This window comes from Phoenix dactylifera, chromosome 3, assembly GCF_009389715.1.
Source record: "Phoenix dactylifera cultivar Barhee BC4 chromosome 3, palm_55x_up_171113_PBpolish2nd_filt_p, whole genome shotgun sequence".
NCBI classification, from domain to species: Eukaryota; Viridiplantae; Streptophyta; class Magnoliopsida; order Arecales; family Arecaceae; genus Phoenix; species Phoenix dactylifera.
This window is the reverse complement of record NC_052394.1, coordinates 11,415,565-11,433,369: the sequence shown is the minus strand read 5'-3', so window position 1 is coordinate 11,433,369 and position 17,805 is coordinate 11,415,565. Positions and strand designations below refer to the sequence as shown.

The window sequence follows — 17,805 nt, the reverse complement described above, 5'->3', positions numbered from 1 at the left end:
AAAATTCTTTACAGGCCTATGAATATGAGAAGCTGAAGTCATGTTGCATAAGACAAAAATTTTTTATCAAAAATATACTTTTCATCAAGTTTTCTTTCAACCTTACAAATCTACTATATTTTCTATCTATTTTAAACCTCATCGAGATCCTGGCCTTGCTGCCAGCCAAGTCCTTTGTCCGATTTAAATGCGTCTCCAAGCTATTGCTCGCCCTCACCTCGGACCCCTCCTACCATGGCAAGTTCCCACATACTGCATCTCTCCCCTCTTCACTGACTCGGAGAACTTCTACGTCAGCCTATCATCAGCATCGTCGTCGTCGTCGTCGTCCCCGTCAGCTGATACGTGTCATCAGGGGCGGCTCAACCCTTAGGCAACTGAGGCAGTCGCCTAAGGCCCCAGCCCAAAGAAGGCCCACCGTAGAAAATGCCTCAAAGATAAAATGAAAAAAAAGGCCCCTTGTGAATTCGCCTTAGGCAGGCCCACTGTAGATAAGGCCTCAAAGACAAAATGGCCTTAGGCCCCCAAATACATTGGGCCGCTCCTGCGTGTCATGAATAACGATGTGTCATCAATTGCTGCCATGGGCTACTCCTCGTATCCGTCTGCGATGATGTATAACCCAGGAGGGAAGGCCATATGTGTACCTCTACTGCTACTATATCTGCAATCCTGCCACTAGGGAGTGGGTTGCTGTTCCCATGTTTAGAGAAAGAGTTAATTTGTGGCTTCTAGCACTGACCTTCAATCCTCATGTCTCTCACCACTATCATCTTCTTGGCCGCCAGGATGATGGTAGGTTAATGGTTTTTTCATCGAAGACACGGGAGTGGGCTACTGTGGATTTTCCCGGTCCCATTGATGATCATAGTTTTAGATACGCTGGTATTTTCTTTCGTGGAGTTTTGCATGTAAGATATAATGAGAGGCAAACTATCGTTGGAGTCTGTTAGGGGAAAAAATGGACCACCCCACAAATACAATTAAAGCATCCAAATTCGACAGCAGGCCGATCTCATGCAGGCCGAGCCGAGCTCATGCAGGCCGAGCCTAGAAGACCGAGCTCCGCAGGCCGAGCTCGTCGTCCACATGCTGCGGCCACGCGCTGCAGCAGCCTTACCACACCATGCTTTGCTTACCGGCCACGGCACGACATATCAACCAGGGATCATACCCTGCTACGACTGTCAACAATTAAATGCGCATGATCTCCACGGACCTCCAGCCAGCCCAAAATCTCGAGCCATCCACGGTAACTCACTGACTCACGCAACTACGTCCGGTCATCCACAACAACTCACTGGCTCATTCAACCTAGTCCAGCCCTCCACGGCAACGTATTAATTCACACGATCACGCCCAATCATGACGATAACTCATTAATTTGCCCAGTCACATCACAGGTAACCCTGTATCCCTCCTATAAAAGAGAAACTTCTTCCTCTTGGAAGGGACTTCTTCTGACTCTGATTTTCTGGCTTGGACTGATACATACGAACTGTCTCTCTTTCTCCACAAAAGCCTCATCTGACTTAAACATCGGAGGGTCGGCGCCGGAAACTCCAGCCACCGGCTTCTTTCAGGTTCCCCCGGAGGACGCAGCCCGCCGACGCGCTACCTGCCGGAGCTTCTCCTTCTCAGCTAGTGGTTGCTCCCGGGTCCAGTTTCCGGCAACAGAGTCAATCTCGAGGAGGGAAGAGTTTGCCGAATGATTAAGCTGCCAAAATCTAATATGCGTGGACGTTTTATGGATCGGGAGGGTCGCTGTTATTGGGAAGATGAAATTTTCATAGGCATCCGGCAGTATCCTTATAATCTGGCAAGTCCTCCAACGTGTGGCCTTGGGTTCTCTGGAGGTTATTTTCATTACGCTCTGGAAGATGAGGATGACATAAATGTTTGGATTCTTAGAGACTATGATAAAGGTAGTGGTTCTCTGGAGGTTATTTTCATTACTCTCTGGAAGATGAGGATGACATAAATGTTGATTCTTAGAGACTATGACAGGGGTAGTGGTTCTCTGGAGGTTACTTTCGTTACCCTCTGGAAGATGAGGATGACATAAATGTTGGTTCTTAGAGACTACGACGAGGGTAGTGAGTGGGTATTGAAGTATAGCATCGATATCAAAAAGATGCTGGAGAGACGGGCTTGAGAATATGTACCTTATGCTGCTCGTCCTTTGTTTTACATTTAAATTTTGGCCTTTCATTTTGAAGGCATTCGCATTGTAACAATCCAAGACTTCATTCAAAAAAGCTAGCCGAAAGGTATTATTTAGATTTTTTGATCCTGTATAAGTACCTAAGATCTATCCAGCGAATAATCGATGTGGAATTAAACAACACAAGTCCTCACATATGTTGTTTTTCTTCTTGTGGAGTCTAGAAAGATCCTTGCTTACCGCAAAGATAGTGGAAGATTTGAAGAGATTTACAGCTTGCCTGAAGATAGATCTATGCAAGGATTTTCTGTTTATTTGCCTTGTTTATCGAATGGATTGTTAGGTAGTGAGAAAGCTTAACGGAATGGCAAGTTGTGAAATATGCAAATTCTTGTTCATTTGCTAAGGATTTTGGTAGAATTGTAAAAGAGCCTTTCCCTCTCTCATGTCTTATGTTTTCAAAGTCCAATATCTCTGATTTGATTGTTAAGAAGTTTCAAATTTATGAAGCATAGTTATATGTTACAATTAAAATTAGAAGGATTCTGGATTTGCTGTGCTGTTGCATCATATTTGCACTTGTTTCTAATCAATATTTTTTGCTGGCACTGGAATTGGATTGGCTGGATAAATAGTACTCAATCTCCCAAAGGGCATAAGCAGCTATTCACTTCAGACTTTGCTTAACAGAAATATAGATTGATTGATTGATTGATTGATTGATTGGATGGATAAATAACGGCCTGCAGCTATATTTACTTGGTATCCAATCACCAAGTCTGCCTTTTCAATACTAACTGATTCCAAATTAATATAGATTACCTGTACTCAAAAACAAATGATCTAAGACCTCTTCTTGATTAATTGCAGCATTCCATGTTGAGAAAGAAATTTGTAGCCGAAAGCTTGATTTTTAGGTGTAATGATATGCTTATATACACTTCATATGGGATCAGTATCCCCACATCAAAGGAATGATATGATCCATGTAAAGAAAAACTCTACAAATATGTACATAGTTAGCAAAATCAAGGTATAATTTCCATCATATGGAATTATATAGCCAGTCATATCTGCCAAATCCGGTTGCTGAGAAAATCAAGAAATAATTTCCATCACATAGGATTGTATAGCTGCCCATATTTGCCTAATCTGGTGCCGAGAGAATCAAGATATGATTTCTATTAAATCAATTAATGATTTCCATCACATGCAATAAGTTTATATCTAATGTAGGCTTGAACTTTAATGGCATCACTTTGGTTTTGGATTGTCTTGCACAAAAAAATTGTTGAATCTACTCGTTGCTCCAAGAATTTCATCCAACCCGCCCACATATCCTCCACCTTTGCATTTACCATCTTAAGTTCTACGAGAAAGTCATAAACCTAGCTTTTGCGGTTACCTTTTGACCTTAATGGTAATTCCAAATAACATCTCTTCTTTATTTCATTTAGGTGTTATGTAGGATTTCTTTTCTGCATCTCTGGTGGAAGTATCCTGAAATCTTATCAAACCTCTTGGATGAAAATCTCTTATTAAATTTCGGCATATGGTAATAAAGACAACCAGGGTTCTATTTCGTACTTTGGAAATTTCAGCTTTGTCTGCACCATGTTTCACTTTTGCAACAAGCTCCACTAATGAGGGTGTGTGTAAAGACTTAGGCTTTGTTTGGGGGAGCTTTTGGAGGGCTAAAAAGCACTTTCTGGCCCTCCATTTAAATCACACTTTCCCCCCCCAAAGCTCTCTTCCTGCCTCTTCCTCTCTCACCCATTCTCTCCCTCTCCCTCTCTATCTTCTTCTTCCTCTCAACGCCGCCGCCTCTGTTCCTTCTTCCTCTTCTTTTTTTTTTCTTTTTTTTTTTTTGTTTTCGGAGCTCGTGGCTGCCCACGGTGGCAGCCACCATACTGGCCACCACCCATAGCTGGTGACCCCTCTATATTTAAATAAAATAAAATAATAAATAAATAAATAAAATAAAAAAAAATAATAATGAGTGAGTGACAAATAATCTGATCTAAATAAATAAATAAATAAAAATATTAGTAATTATTTAACCAATTTTATTATCTAGCTAGAAAATTTGTTAGAGAGATAATGGTCATTAGAAGGATGAAAAATTAATTTACACTAATAATTATAATATTTTATATATTTATTATTATATTATACTATAAATATAATATTATATTACATTATATCATAATACATTGATATGTTATGTTAAATAATTTAATATTATATTAAATTATTATTCTATAATACATAATGTTATAGTACTATATTATAATAATATTATATTACATTACATTAATATTATACTATATTATATATTATGTATTAATACATATTATATTTTATTATGCTCTGTTGTATAATACTGGTAATGTCCTTTATGGTCATTTTGTCATACAAAAGTACTTTCTCAGTTTGTTTACCAAACACATGTTAAAGTGTCACAGCACTTTAGAAATGTAGTTACCAAACAGCAGATAGCTTTTTATAAACGCTCTGTTTCAAACAGCTTTACTTCCAACAGCTCTACTTGCAAAAGCTCTATTACTAACAGCTCCCCCAAACAGGACCTTAGTAGTCAGCTGGGATACCATCTGGCCTCCTTAATCTCCTTCTTTCTAACCTCTCTTGAGATCCCATTTTTTTTCTCAACCATGGACTATGGTCCACCAAAATGATATGGGAAAGAGGAACAACATAATACCTGCTTGTTTTGTTTTGTTGGTAGTATTCTCAACAGTGGACCTAATTTCTCTATATTAAGTCCTTCGATCCTTTTGTCATAGTTGATGCATGGAAAAATTGATCCCATGTTTTTATCTTCATCCTGCAGCCAGTGAAGCATCCTTTTTGGCATAAGCATCTCAAGTTAGCGAAGAGGCCAACTAAAGGTGAGAGCCAAAGTTAACATGATATGAATAGTATTATATTTCACCATAGGATTGAAAGTTAATGGAACCTATTCCTGGTTGTTGATGAAAGCCTTTTGCAACAAGATGTACCTTGTACTTATTGATGGAACTATTAGGATTTTGCTTGAGATGATACACCCACTTACAGCCTACAACATTCAGGTTGGATTGAAAATGGGACAAGAGACCACGTACCAGTGCATAGGAAAGCGGTGAATTCAGTGTCCATAGCACATACCACTTAAAAACTTTAGATGCTTGTGTATATATAGCACGATAGCTAAGACGGATGAGCGGCGAATAATACAGTAAGAATAGGGTGTTTGGTGCTAAAGAAGATCTTCTTTTTAACTATTCCATGTTGGGATCTTGTCACCATTGAATTAGTGTAGCCTGGGTCTAAGGTTGGTTGAGATAGGACAGATGGCGATAAGCTAGATGTTGGATTCGGTTGCAGAGTTGAGTTGTTTTAGGACTGTTCTGGATGAGTTGAATAGAGTGGCTAGGAAGGTTGGTCGATGGTGATTTGCGGTTGGGCATGTGGATCATTGTGGGCCGGTAGCTGATTGTGCTGTTGTTGTAGTATAGGCGGGGTTGAATAGGAGCCCAACAGGGCATGAGATGGACATCTAGCCTTTGGTAAAATGCTTAAAATAGGTTAAAGATTTGAGGTAGAGCTTGGACGTCGTGCAACATTTTGGTGTGGCGCCACTGGTTGAGGCGTTTGGGAACTGAATGTAACCCACCACATTTGCGAAACTGAAAGTGATGGGTTGAGGTGGAAGGAAGAGAGGTGATATTGAGATATAGGAAGAAAGACTCATCAAAGATGACATGTCTTGATACAAAAACATGACCTGATTTGTTGTTAAGGCATTGATACCCCTTTTGATTGGTACTGTAGCCAAGGAAAATACAAAAAGAGAACTTCAATTCCAATTTATGAGATCGGTAAGGGAGAAGATAGGGATGGCTTATGCATCCAAAGGCTTTAAGATGGGTGTAGTTTGGTGATTTTTGAAATAAAAAGTTCATAGGGTGACATATGAGGTGTAAGGGAAATGGGTAGCCTGTTAATAAGATATGTAGTAGTTAAAAAGGCTTCAAGCCAATACTTTAAGGATAAATTAAAGTGGGCCAATAATTTTAGAGCAGTTTCAACAATATGCCAATGTTTTCATTCGAAAACACTATTTTGTTTGGGCGCGTATGGATAGGTTAAATGATTAACAATACCATGAGATTTAAGAAAATTAATGAAAACATGTCCTATGAATTCGCCCCACCATCCAAATGTAAAATTTTGTTTTTTGTTTTAAAAAGATTTTCAACTTGTTGTTTAAAGTTAACAAATATGATGAACGCATCAAATTTGCATTTAAATGAAAATAACCATGTATAACAATTATAATGATCAACAAAAATAAGATAATACTTGAAATTTGAAATTGAAGCAATAGGAGCAAGGCCCTATACATCATAATATATTAGTTCCATAAGTTTAGAAGATAAGGAATTCAAAGGAGAAAAAGAAAATTTGTGACTCTTTCCAAGTTGATAGGATGAGAAAATGCTCTTGGAAAACTTTATTGAAGGAGAAACTTTAGATAGGACTAAATATTGTAGAGAAAAATAGGGGTTCCCCGGTTGATGGTTTCATGCCTCATCTGAGATCCGATGTCCGATAAATGATATTGGAGATATCTCCTTATTTGATGGTTGGAGTGAGTGAAAGGCGTAGAGTTTATTCTCAAGTAACCTGCAGTGGTGCGTCCTCCCTGTAGCTTTGTCCCATATTACAAAACTATTAGCATCAAATGTGAATGAGCAATTGTTATCATGAGCAAATTTTTTGACTGAAAGTAAATTAGCTAATGCATTTGGATAATGGAGGATATCATTTAATATAAATGATTGGGATGAAGTGGTGACATGAGAGGATCCAATAGTTTGATAACCGAGCCATCACCGTTTCCAACTTGTAGATTATCTGAGGCTTGGTATTGAGAAGTTGATGGTCAAATTTTCAAGACTGGCAGCAATGTGGCAAGTAGCTAGAGTCATTCATGGGATGTGAAGTGGTCATCATTGAAGCTAGTCGTTGAGGAGGAAGTCGACCTTGGAAAGCAAGATCAAGATAATGATGGTAATCTAAAACTGTATGCCCAGATTTGTTACATATTTGATAGATAGGCCATATAGAGTCTTGCTAGATTGGTGCTGCATGATTGTTTGCCTGATTGTTAGGCTCTCTACGATGTTGTTGAGATCAATTTTGAGTGCCGAATGCATCCTATTGCTGTTGATAGTTGTTGGAACATTACTGTTGCTTATTGTTGAATGGACGATGACCATTATTTTGTCTATTGAACCCATTGTGATTTGCAGCAAATGCAATAGCATTAAGTTGTATGGGATTGGATGGCTCGCTGAGACTTTTAACTCTTCTGCCAAAAGAAGGCTATGGAGTTCTTCTACAGTAACTGATGCATATTTTGCACATATTCTAATTACAGTTTGGAATGGTCTATAATATTCTAGAAGATCTTTTAGGATGTATATAAGGATATCCATGTCACTTACAGATTCCCTACTAGCTACTAGTTGGTTCTTGATTTGTTTAATTTTATGTAAATACCCTTGCATTAAGAGTGGACCTTTCTTGATTTCATCCAACTGTTACTTCAGATGAATGATGTGGGACTGGATAATGGTCCCAAAGCATCTCTCAAGTGCTTCCTATGTTCTTAGTAGATTTGACACTCATAGTGTATAGGATAGCGGTTTTTGAAAGGGTAACATTAATCCAAGATAGAATTATTTAACCTTTTCCATACCACTTATCAAAGACAATATTCACTATTCTTCTATCACCTTCTAAGATGATTTCTAGAGGAGCAGGAGTGCTTATCCATGATACCCATTAATTTATGACTTAGGATTGGGAGAAAAAGAACTTCATATAAGACAATTATTGGAATTAAGCTTAATAGAAATTATACTGGTAATGTTAGCAATTACAAGAGAAGCTGATGATGTTTTTAATGTAATGGCTAAAGATGATAATGCTTCTATGACCTTCGGACGTTTGATCCCAAGCATAGGTGGCGATAAGTCCTATACTACTCTAATACCATGAAAGACAAAAAGATTTTGGAGAAACAATGGAAAATTTTTGAGAATGAGAATAGTGGTCGCATTTGCCACTGTTGTATTGTATTGTATTTATAGACACATGCCTACATAAGAATACAAATGAAAAGTTTGACCTAATTGATTTGGATTTAAACTATAAATGTTAAATTCAAATTTAAAATACAATAGAAATGGTAATTTTCCATAACCCAAAATTGAGGGAAGAAGATTGCATGGCTAATGTTTGAAATTTAAATTCAAAATTGGAATGCACCAGAAATGGAAATCATGTTGGTATCTCATGATTTCATGAATCAAGTCTGCTATCAATGGCTGATGTTTGTAATTGAAATTCAATTTTGAAATGCACTAGCAATAGTAATTATGTTGGCATATCTTGTGATTGTGGCTAGTATGAATTAAGTTTGCTAGCAGTAAGAATATGAGCATGGACCAAGATTTTCATCTTAGTCAAGACATCAATTTGTAAAACACTCATTGATATGATGTACATAAAATTTGAATCTCTTGCCATTTGAGCCCATGCATCCCTATAGGTTTATTTATAAGTCATCTATATATTTTAATAATCTATTATTTATTATATAATTAAAGTAGATATTCGGCTTATGCAGAATTCTCCGTTCATCATGTGGATACTAGTATTAGCAATAGGACTTTATCGGTTGCTCAAATTGGCTAACAAAAGGAAGCTCGGCTTATACAATATTCTCTGTTTGCCATGTGGCATTGGTGCATTATTGATGAGAAATTATCAATTATTCTAACAGGTCGGTGAATTTGGAATTATGGATTATTTTGATTGGTTGGCTTGGAATTTGAGGAGTTATGCCTTTCATTATCCGAGTCTTGGTTCACTGCATCAAATTCAATTGATGTTGATTTGTTTTGTTAAAGATATTGTATTTAATTTTTGCTACAAATTGGCATGTCATTAATATGTTTCTTTTATTATGCTAGATTTATGTTTGAATTATTATTATTTCTTTTTGGACTAGCTTATGTTTCTATTTTTTTTCTCCATTTTATAGGTTCTTTTCCTCTGTGGTTAGTTTGGCAATAAAATTTGACCTTTTCATATTTTTCTTCTTTATAGATAATTGATGAGTTTGGTGAGAATTTTCTTTTTAAAATTCTTTGTCAGTCAGTATACAATGTCCAACAGAAATTTGATTAGCAAAACTTTCTATTTTCTGCAATTTATTATATTACTATTTTGCTTTTCAAAAATACTTTAAAAAAAAAAAAAAACAATGCGCATTGCACGTGTTAATTGGAAACCTGGCTGAAATCCGGACAAATCGAGCAAAAGCAGCTTTGCCACCTCATCCATTTGGCAGGGTTCTTTCTGTAATTTCCTCCTCCCCCCCCCCCCCCAACAAAAAAAAACAAAAAAAAAAAGGGCAAAGCTTGACCCAGAGAAGCAGGAAAAGAGGGAAGAAGGAGATACCCTCCCACTGCCTTTGATTTCTTGCCCTCTCAAAGAATAAGAAGCAATGCTGCGAATGGCGTTCAGGTCTGTGCCTTTCCGAGCTCTCTCTTTCAAAAGTCAATACTACGTCCAATGTCAATAATGTCAGGATATTCAGAAAAGAAGGTGATGCTTCTTGTTTTTGTCCAAAAGACTGAAGAGTAGCACGGTGGTCAATGGCGTCCGGGAGGCCCCACGCACTATGAGCCAGCGGCGGCAGCAGCAGCACTTCTCCACCAATCCTGGGAGGTCTTCTCTTTCTCCTCTCTCTATCGACATAGCACATACGGCGTTGTGGTTTGAGAGGAAAGGAACCGGTCATCTTTTTGATTAATTGTTTCTAAGACAGGGCCACCATCCCATTTAACAAGGACTAGACCCATGGACACCGAGCTTAAATCTGTTTACAGTCTTAGACTGACCTGGGCTGGGCTGGCTTTGCATGTACTCCCTAGGGCTCATTTGGTTCGCGGGAAGCATTTTTCCTTCTAAAAATATGATTCATGGAAAGCAGATTCCTAAGAAGATGATATTTAGGAAAGTACTTTTAAAATGTTTGGTTGGCAATGAAAAAGTGACAGATTTCTAGAATGCTTATATTTGGTTGACCATCTACTTTAATAGAAAAGTTATATGTAATTCTTATTATACCTTTAATAAAAATTAGGTTTTTAATGCCTTTTTAAAGAACTTTTTTGGAAAAAAAATAAAAATGAAGTGATTTTTAGCTCACAGAAAAGTAATTTTCCCATATTTCATATGGAAAAGACTTTTTTATGAAATATAGGAATCATATTTCTATGGGAATACTACTTTTCCATCTCTCTCATTTGAAAACTTCAACCAAACAAGAGTCATCTTATTACTTTTCCGTTGACCACACTTTTTCTCCTTTTCTCGCGAACCAAACGAGCCCTTAGTTACTATGGATTGAGTAATTGCATTTTTGTGCGCAATTAATATTCCCCTATCCAACCACGTCAACATCAGAGGCATCGAATCAAACTCCGATAGTTATGCCGATCCTCTCTTCACTTGTGGTAGAATGAACTTTTCAAACTTTTCCATTTTGTTTTGTGCCCAAAAGAAACTCTTCCTACCGCTTAACATGAGGAAATCAATAGAACTTGCGTGAATTAGTGCAATACATGGTAGGCACTTAATATCGAGGTTCAGTTGTATCTTTCATCACAACCTGCATGAATCTCAGAGCAATGCGACCTATCCGTTCATCCGCCTATACGAATCTTGCATTAGCCATTGTACTATCCAATTGTGGATTCGCCTGAAGGAAGGTGAATCCTTCTTTCGTGCGCGAAAGATACAATCCTTGTCCTTAATTAATATGGAATGCTAACAACCGCCCGAGAGCATGATACAAACTTGTGCAAGTTCATCTAAGAAGGCTGATAAGCTCCGTAATTAGTTGAAAACTGGCATGAGATCTTCTGATTCATGGGAATCAGGTTTCTGTTTATATGGCCAGATTCTCATGTTACCCTACTGTGAAGGTAGGAAGCATATTATACTAATCTTTTATTTCATCTGGATGAGCATCCAATTGATACCTGAAACCATTACTCTGGTGCTGCAGGCTTGCCGGCAAGGTTGCCATGATAACTGGTGCTGCGAGCGGCATAGGAAAGGCTACTGCGACCGAATTCATTAACCATGGCGCCAAAGTCATCATTGCAGACATCCAGCAGCAGCTCGGCGAGGCCGCCGCCGAGGAGCTGGGCCCAGATGCCACTTTCATCACCTGCGATGTCACTGAAGAATCCCAAGTTGCCGCTGCCGTCGATCTCGCTGTCACCGAGCATGGCCACCTCGACATCATGTACAACAATGCCGGCATTGCCGGCTCCCTCACTCCCTCCATCACCAGTCTCGACCTCACTAACTTTGACCGGATCATGGCGGTCAACGTCCGGTCGGTCGTTGCTGGAATCAAGCATGCTGCCCGTGTGATGATGCCACGCCGAGCTGGATGCATCTTGTGCACTGCAAGTGTTACTGCAATCATGGGTGGGCTTGCCCCGCATGGCTACTCGATCTCGAAAGCGGCGGTGCTGGGGGCGGTGAAGTCTGCAGCAGCGGAGCTCAGCAAGTATGGGATCAGGGTGAACTGCATTTCGCCTCATGCCATTCCGACGCCTTTTGGAATCAATTCGATGCTGGAGCTGTTCCCGGGAGCTGATGCCGAGAGACTGGCGGAGATGGTCTATAGCACCGGGGAGCTGGAGGGGGCGAGGTGCGAGGCGGTGGATGTGGCGAGGGCCGCCGTCTATTTGGCTTCAGATGATGCTAAGTATGTAAGTGGCCACAATCTGGTGGTGGATGGAGGTTTCACAGCATTCAAAAGGATGGATTTGCCGCCACCTTGATCAGGTTATGGATGTCAGCAAGTTAATTTGATTTTATTTATCATTCGAAGTCTTGTCCACAGAATAATATAAAGAATAGGATGTAAGATGGATGCAGTTGATCCAAGAGGAATGTTTGATGGATACCTGTGATATGCATTGGCTAATGAATTATGTGAGATCAGACAATTAGATTTTTGTCATGAGAATTTTTTTTTCACCCTGCAATGTATGTGTGATTCCAGAATAAGTCATAAGCATTTGACATTTGAGAATGATTTTCCATCTGGTCATCGAACTTCTTCATTTTGTTAATGTTCAACAATGTCTGTTGCATGACTGATTCAAGATGAATAATAATTTATTTGACAAATGGCTGTGATCCAATCAATCATAGAAATGCTTTGATGTTTTTCTTTTTGCCATTTTTTCGATGTGAGATGGTAAAATACTTCCATTTTGTGTCTCTCGCTCTCTTTTTAATACATACTCCAAAATAATAAGCAAGAGGGGTGTGCCTACCATATAGTGGAGTGTGCCAATGAAGGAGTTAGGACAATTTTCCCCTTCATTATTCTTTTGCATAATTTGGCCTTGGCCTAGAACGTCTTATTAAAGTAGAATCTATAAACTAGACAGTACATGTTAGTATAATAATAGTCATTTGCTTCATACTTTCTGTTTATCAGGATTGTGCACCAGTGAGGATTTCTGATATTCTCCAAAATGGTTTATTTTTCCCCAAGAATATGCTCATAAACAAGCCAGCTCGGTCAAAGCCTTGTTCGCTTTCGAATGGCTAATTGTCTGTTTTACATGGTAAACAACTGCAATATAGACAAAAGACTATAAATATCCAAATATGACAATTGACAAAAATATCAGAAATTTAAATATCACAACTCCAACTGTAGATTTTAGTGCATTAGAGAACTTATAAACTTAATGTCCAATTTGACAGTGATGGTAGTCAAAAGACAGAAGAATAACCATTAATTTTTACCTCAGCTATTTGAGGTCAGCATAAAAAATCTTTCTTCAGCAATCATTCTTTTGCGTTGCAGTCCAGTCACATGATATTTTGTTTGTAAATGGAGAAAGAATAAATTTTCAATATTGGATCCCGTTACATTACTATTTTTTCAAAATGAGTAGCAGAAGATAGGCATACTTTTGGAGTAATGTTTGTGTCTGGGATCAATTAAATAGCCTTAAATGTAAAGCCCTGTTTAGATGATTATTAGTTGTCAAAACCATGAACTGAATAGGACTGAATACAGTGTATGAATAGGGGGAAAAGCTTATTATAAGATGATATTTCATACGCCAGAATATACAAGATGACTTGATAAAGTGGATAAAGAATGTAAGCATTCAGAGTAGTATTATTGCAACTAAATGAGATTTATGCTAAGTGATATATGGAGCATGACAAATATTTTCTTTACTGAGGATATACAATGGAACCCAAAATGAAAATCAACAAGCATGTGATTTCTTAGTAGTACTCACAATTGCTCAATTTAGAGGCTCCAATCATAAGAGGATAAAATTTTTCTTGACTGACGAGACCTGTATAACAGAATATTCATGTCAGAGTTGCATATAACTATGAGCTTCGCCTGAAATATGCGAAATAAATTGCAAATGAGTTCTTTACCTAATTTTTCATTTCAATAATTTACTTCACTCACCAATTCAGTGCTCAGCAGCAACTCTATTATTTTCTTCATCCTGAAATATAGTAGAGAATCAAAGGTTTGAAACATATAGCTCATGAAGCTTTATATTGAATGGTTGTACCGAATAACCAATGCTTTTGATAATTGCTTTCTAGTAAATCCCAGCAATAGAATCACTCAGTATCCTATGTACCTAATAAAATGTATACTCTCTCGCAACATCTATAAGTAGCAGTCCTTTCTTTATCAACTTGATCTTCAGTATTCTGTCAATCTTGAACAATATATACATTTCACAGTGTAAGCCTATGTAGCCAGACCCTTGATTCCAAAGCAAGACTTGCTTTTCTAATTGCTATTTCATCAGAAACTCATCTCTTGGTGGAAGAATGAGGAATTCCAATATCGGTTTCCCTGGAGAGAAATTTAGGTCTCGATAGGTAAAGCAGCCATGACCCAAAAAGCCACCCTGCACAGGTAAGTGAAGTGTGCATTTCCAATTGAGTTGCCATCTCTTGGCTCTTACCATTTACTGCTCACTCTCTTAAAAGGAATCAAAAAGAAGGATGTTTGTGTTTCATTTTAGATATGTGTATAGAATCCAAATAAGGATGGAAATTCTTCACCCACTCAGAACATTAATGGCACTGCAACCTGGAGGCTTCACCAGACCTCTATCTCTAATCATGCTCCTAATGTTTACAGCATCACTCCACAAACCATAATATGCATATAAGTTTGAAACTGTAACATAATAACCTGCATTTTCAGGTTCAGAGGCAAATAAATGCTCTCCAATAGATTTTCCCAGTTTAAGATCAGCAGGATCATTGCAAGCACTTAAAAGAGCTCCCCAAACTCCTGGTTCTGGTTTGACAGGCATTTTCATAACAAATTCATAAGCTTCTCCAAGCCTTCTGGCACGACCGAGCATATCAACCATGCAAACATGGTGCTCGACAGTAGGTTTAATCCCAAATTTCTCTGACATGAGGTTGTAAAACTTCCATCCTTCATCAACCAGTCCAGAGTGGCTGCATGCTGATAATAGAGCAATGAAGGTGCTCTCGGTAGCTTTGACACCCAATTCACACATCTTCAAAAAAAGCTCAATGGCTATTCTTCCGTGCCCATGAAATCCATATGCTGATATCATGGAGTTCCAGCAGGAAATAGATTTCTCAGCAGAAGTTTCAAATACTCGAAAAGCAGTGTTTAGTCTTCCACATTTGCTGTACATATCCAACAGCGCTGAGGATATAAAAGCATTAGTCTGTAGCTCAAAACGAAACACATGGCCATTAATTTCCTTACCAAGCCTAAGATTTCCTAGTTGAGTACAAGCACATAGAATGCCAACAATGGAGATCTCATTAGGTACAAAATCTTCCATATGACGAAAGATTTCTAAAGCTCTTCCACCCTCCTTGTTCTGCACATAACCAGAGATCATACAAGTCCATGAGCACAAATTTCGATCACCATCCATTTGAAACACCGATTCAGCACTCATAATATCCTGACATCGGAAATACATGGTTATCAATGCATTTCTCACCCGAACATCACAGTCCATAGAACTCTTCAATGCAAAAGCATGGATAAAACAGCCATGCAACAGTAATTCAAGATGTCCGCATGCTGACAGAGCACTAACCAATGTGATCGAGTCAGGATTTAGAAGCAAAGAGCAGCACATGAACTCAAAGGCTTCAAGTGCTTCCTTGTAACAGCCATTTTGCACATAGCCTACTATGATTGTATTCCATGAGATGACATCCGATACAGACAGAATGCTTTTCAACAGCATGGAAGAAGCTGTTAGCTCCCCACAATTGATATACATAAGCATAAGGGCGTTGACAGCTAAAACACAGTTTGCAAATCCAAACTTAAGCATCCAACAGTGAACTGCTTTCCCAAAGCTAAGGTCATTGGGGCAAGTGCAAGCAGGAAGAATAGCTAGCAGAGTAGTCAAGCTACATTTCAGATCTGTCTGAAGCAATTCAGAGAACAAAACTCTAGCCTCTCTTTTTAGTGAGATAATTCGTGCATACCCGGAGATCATCGTGTTCCATGAGATCAAGTCTCTGTTAGGCATGGTTCTGAAGAGAAGGTTTGCAGTTGCTACATCATCACACTTGAGATACATATCAAGCAAGCTGTTTTCTATTGAGCAATCCATGGGATCAAGTTCCCTCCGGATGGTAAACCCATGAATTGATTTCCCTTGACGAAGCAGGTTGAACTCACCACAGACTGGAATGATGGTTACCACTGTTACACCGTCGGTTTGCATTGCTGATGTCTTCTGCATCTCCCAGAAAAAGTCAAGAGCCCGATCAAATCTTCCATTCTCCACCAATCCACTTATCATTGAATTCCATGAAACCACGTTCCTATCAACAAGTCTTTTGAATATCAACTCTGCAGTTTCCACATCCCCATGTCGAGAATAGAAGGAAATAAGAGAATTGGACACAGAAGAAAGAGGGATCCCCTGGTACCCCAATTTGATCACCCAACCATGCACTGATTCCCCAAAAGCAAACAACTCTTCCAAATAAGAGCATGCAGAGATCACACCTGATAGACTAACTTCATCCTCTCTAACAAACGAGCGACTCATTTCCCTGAAACAGAAAACAGATTTTACCGGAAGACTATTATAGAGGCTTCCATTTATCATAGAATTCCACGAAGCAGCATCCTTGGCTTCCATCACTCCAAAGACAAGCTCTGAGGAGTTCCAATCGCCGCACTTGGCATACATATCGATCAAAGCATTACAGAGATAAACATCAAAGTCAAAACATCTCTTAATGATCATACCATGGAGAGCTGTTCCATGCCTCAAGTTATGCGTACGAGAAAAAGCCGACATCATGATAACCAGCGTTGTCGAATCGTATTTCCCAAAACACTTTGTCATTTCTTGGAAAAGAACAATCGAAGTTTGGAAGTGGCAATTGAGGACGAATGCATTGATGATGGCATTCCAAATGATCACATCTCGGGCGACAGCTTCATCAAAGAGAGCCATAGACGAATCCAGATCATGGGCTCTCGCATATGCAGTGAGGAGGGACGTGCGAGCTGAGAGGTCAGAGATAGCATCACTTTTAACAGATAAGCCATGAATTGAAGCGATGAGGCTGGTGTCCAGCGACGTACGTTTAAGGAGTTTCAGGATGTGGAAGACAAAGGCAGCTCTCTGAGGCATTTCGTCGGACAGGTGGTGGTCCAAGGAGGAGTAAGTGAGGAGAGGATGGGATAGGGATCTCTCGATGAAGCCTTGGGGAGAAAAATGGACATGGCGAGGTGTTGCGAGTGGTATTATGCTTTTGGAAACGAGAAGGGATTTGAAACCAAAGCCCCTTAGATTTCTTGCCATCCAACTCTTTCTTTGTTTGCTTGCTATCCGTTGGCTCCCGCCAGATTTGATATTGCGTGAGGTTTGCGTTCTCTACTCTCAACACCATAAAATTAGTGAAGCTGGGCGTCGAACGCAAATTATTGATATAAATTGGGGAAATCAAGAAGATTTAGCAAAAATAGGATTTACGACCTTCATGAAATCTTAAAGACAGGCAGATCCATGAACATAAGATTGCTTCCTATCTATCATACCAAATTATTGATATAAAATAGAAGAAACATATGCATATCCAATTTATAAATCTCATGGCATAAAAAAAAATTCTACATTCATCAAGAAAATAGATTATGGAAAGTAATGAAACCTAATTTGAATTTCAGGAGATATGCACCACAAATTTCCTGAATACATGACTTGGTAGGACACAAAAAAGGCTATCAGCGTAATGAAAGCCTAGTTTAGCAATGTCGTTATGCCAATATGTTCTCAGTCTTCATGAAGAAGTGTGAATTCGTTTGGTTAAAAGGACGGCAAAGTTTGGTCAATTTAGGATTAACTCAGTATAATTCACAAAATAAAATCTAACCCATTCACGAACCAGGTTGGTCATATTTTTCCTAACTATAATCACACGCCATGCTACTATGGTACTGAATTCAA

The 17,805-nt window shown here is 38.8% G+C and overlaps 2 protein-coding genes across 11 annotated transcripts; one reads left to right on the top strand and one right to left on the bottom strand.

The window, feature by feature from the left end:
* The first annotated feature begins 9,649 nt into the window (after window positions 1-9,649).
* LOC103722796 (momilactone A synthase-like) lies at window positions 9,650-12,451 on the top strand. Its single transcript, XM_008813480.3, has 3 exons — window positions 9,650-9,766; window positions 9,875-9,970; window positions 11,316-12,451. The coding sequence occupies exons 1-3, from the start codon at window positions 9,747-9,749 to the stop codon at window positions 12,103-12,105; spliced, it is 906 nt and encodes a 301-aa protein (XP_008811702.2). The 5' UTR covers window positions 9,650-9,746; the 3' UTR covers window positions 12,106-12,451.
* LOC103722795 (pentatricopeptide repeat-containing protein At4g19220, mitochondrial) lies at window positions 11,966-17,774 on the bottom strand. Of its 10 annotated transcripts, none has more exons than XM_039124632.1 (4): window positions 13,745-17,773; window positions 13,597-13,656; window positions 12,232-12,306; window positions 12,087-12,100 (listed from the first exon to the last, which is right to left on the bottom strand). In XM_039124632.1, the coding sequence occupies exon 1, from the start codon at window positions 17,158-17,160 to the stop codon at window positions 14,389-14,391; it is 2,772 nt and encodes a 923-aa protein (XP_038980560.1). In that variant the 5' UTR covers window positions 17,161-17,773; the 3' UTR covers window positions 12,087-12,100; window positions 12,232-12,306; window positions 13,597-13,656; window positions 13,745-14,388. The 10 variants fall into 10 exon arrangements, with proteins under 10 accessions (XP_038980561.1, XP_038980563.1, XP_038980560.1 ...); XM_039124634.1 differs by having other exon boundaries at window positions 13,779-17,773; XM_039124630.1 differs by lacking the exon at window positions 12,087-12,100 and adding an exon at window positions 12,760-12,911.
* Window positions 17,775-17,805: the final 31 nt, after the last annotated feature.

Bases quoted from the DNA above. Each gene is read 5' to 3' on its own strand.
- LOC103722796 (XM_008813480.3), top strand. From the start codon at position 9,747: ATGCTGCGAATGGCGTTCAG. The intron at 9,767-9,874 runs GTCTGTGCCTTT...TTTGTCCAAAAG, and splicing joins ATGCTGCGAATGGCGTTCAG to ACTGAAGAGTAGCACGGTGG. The intron at 9,971-11,315 runs GTCTTCTCTTTC...CTGGTGCTGCAG, and splicing joins TTCTCCACCAATCCTGGGAG to GCTTGCCGGCAAGGTTGCCA.
- LOC103722795 (XM_039124633.1), bottom strand. From the start codon at position 17,160: ATGGCAAGAAATCTAAGGGGCTTTGGTTTCAAATCCCTTCTCGTTTCC.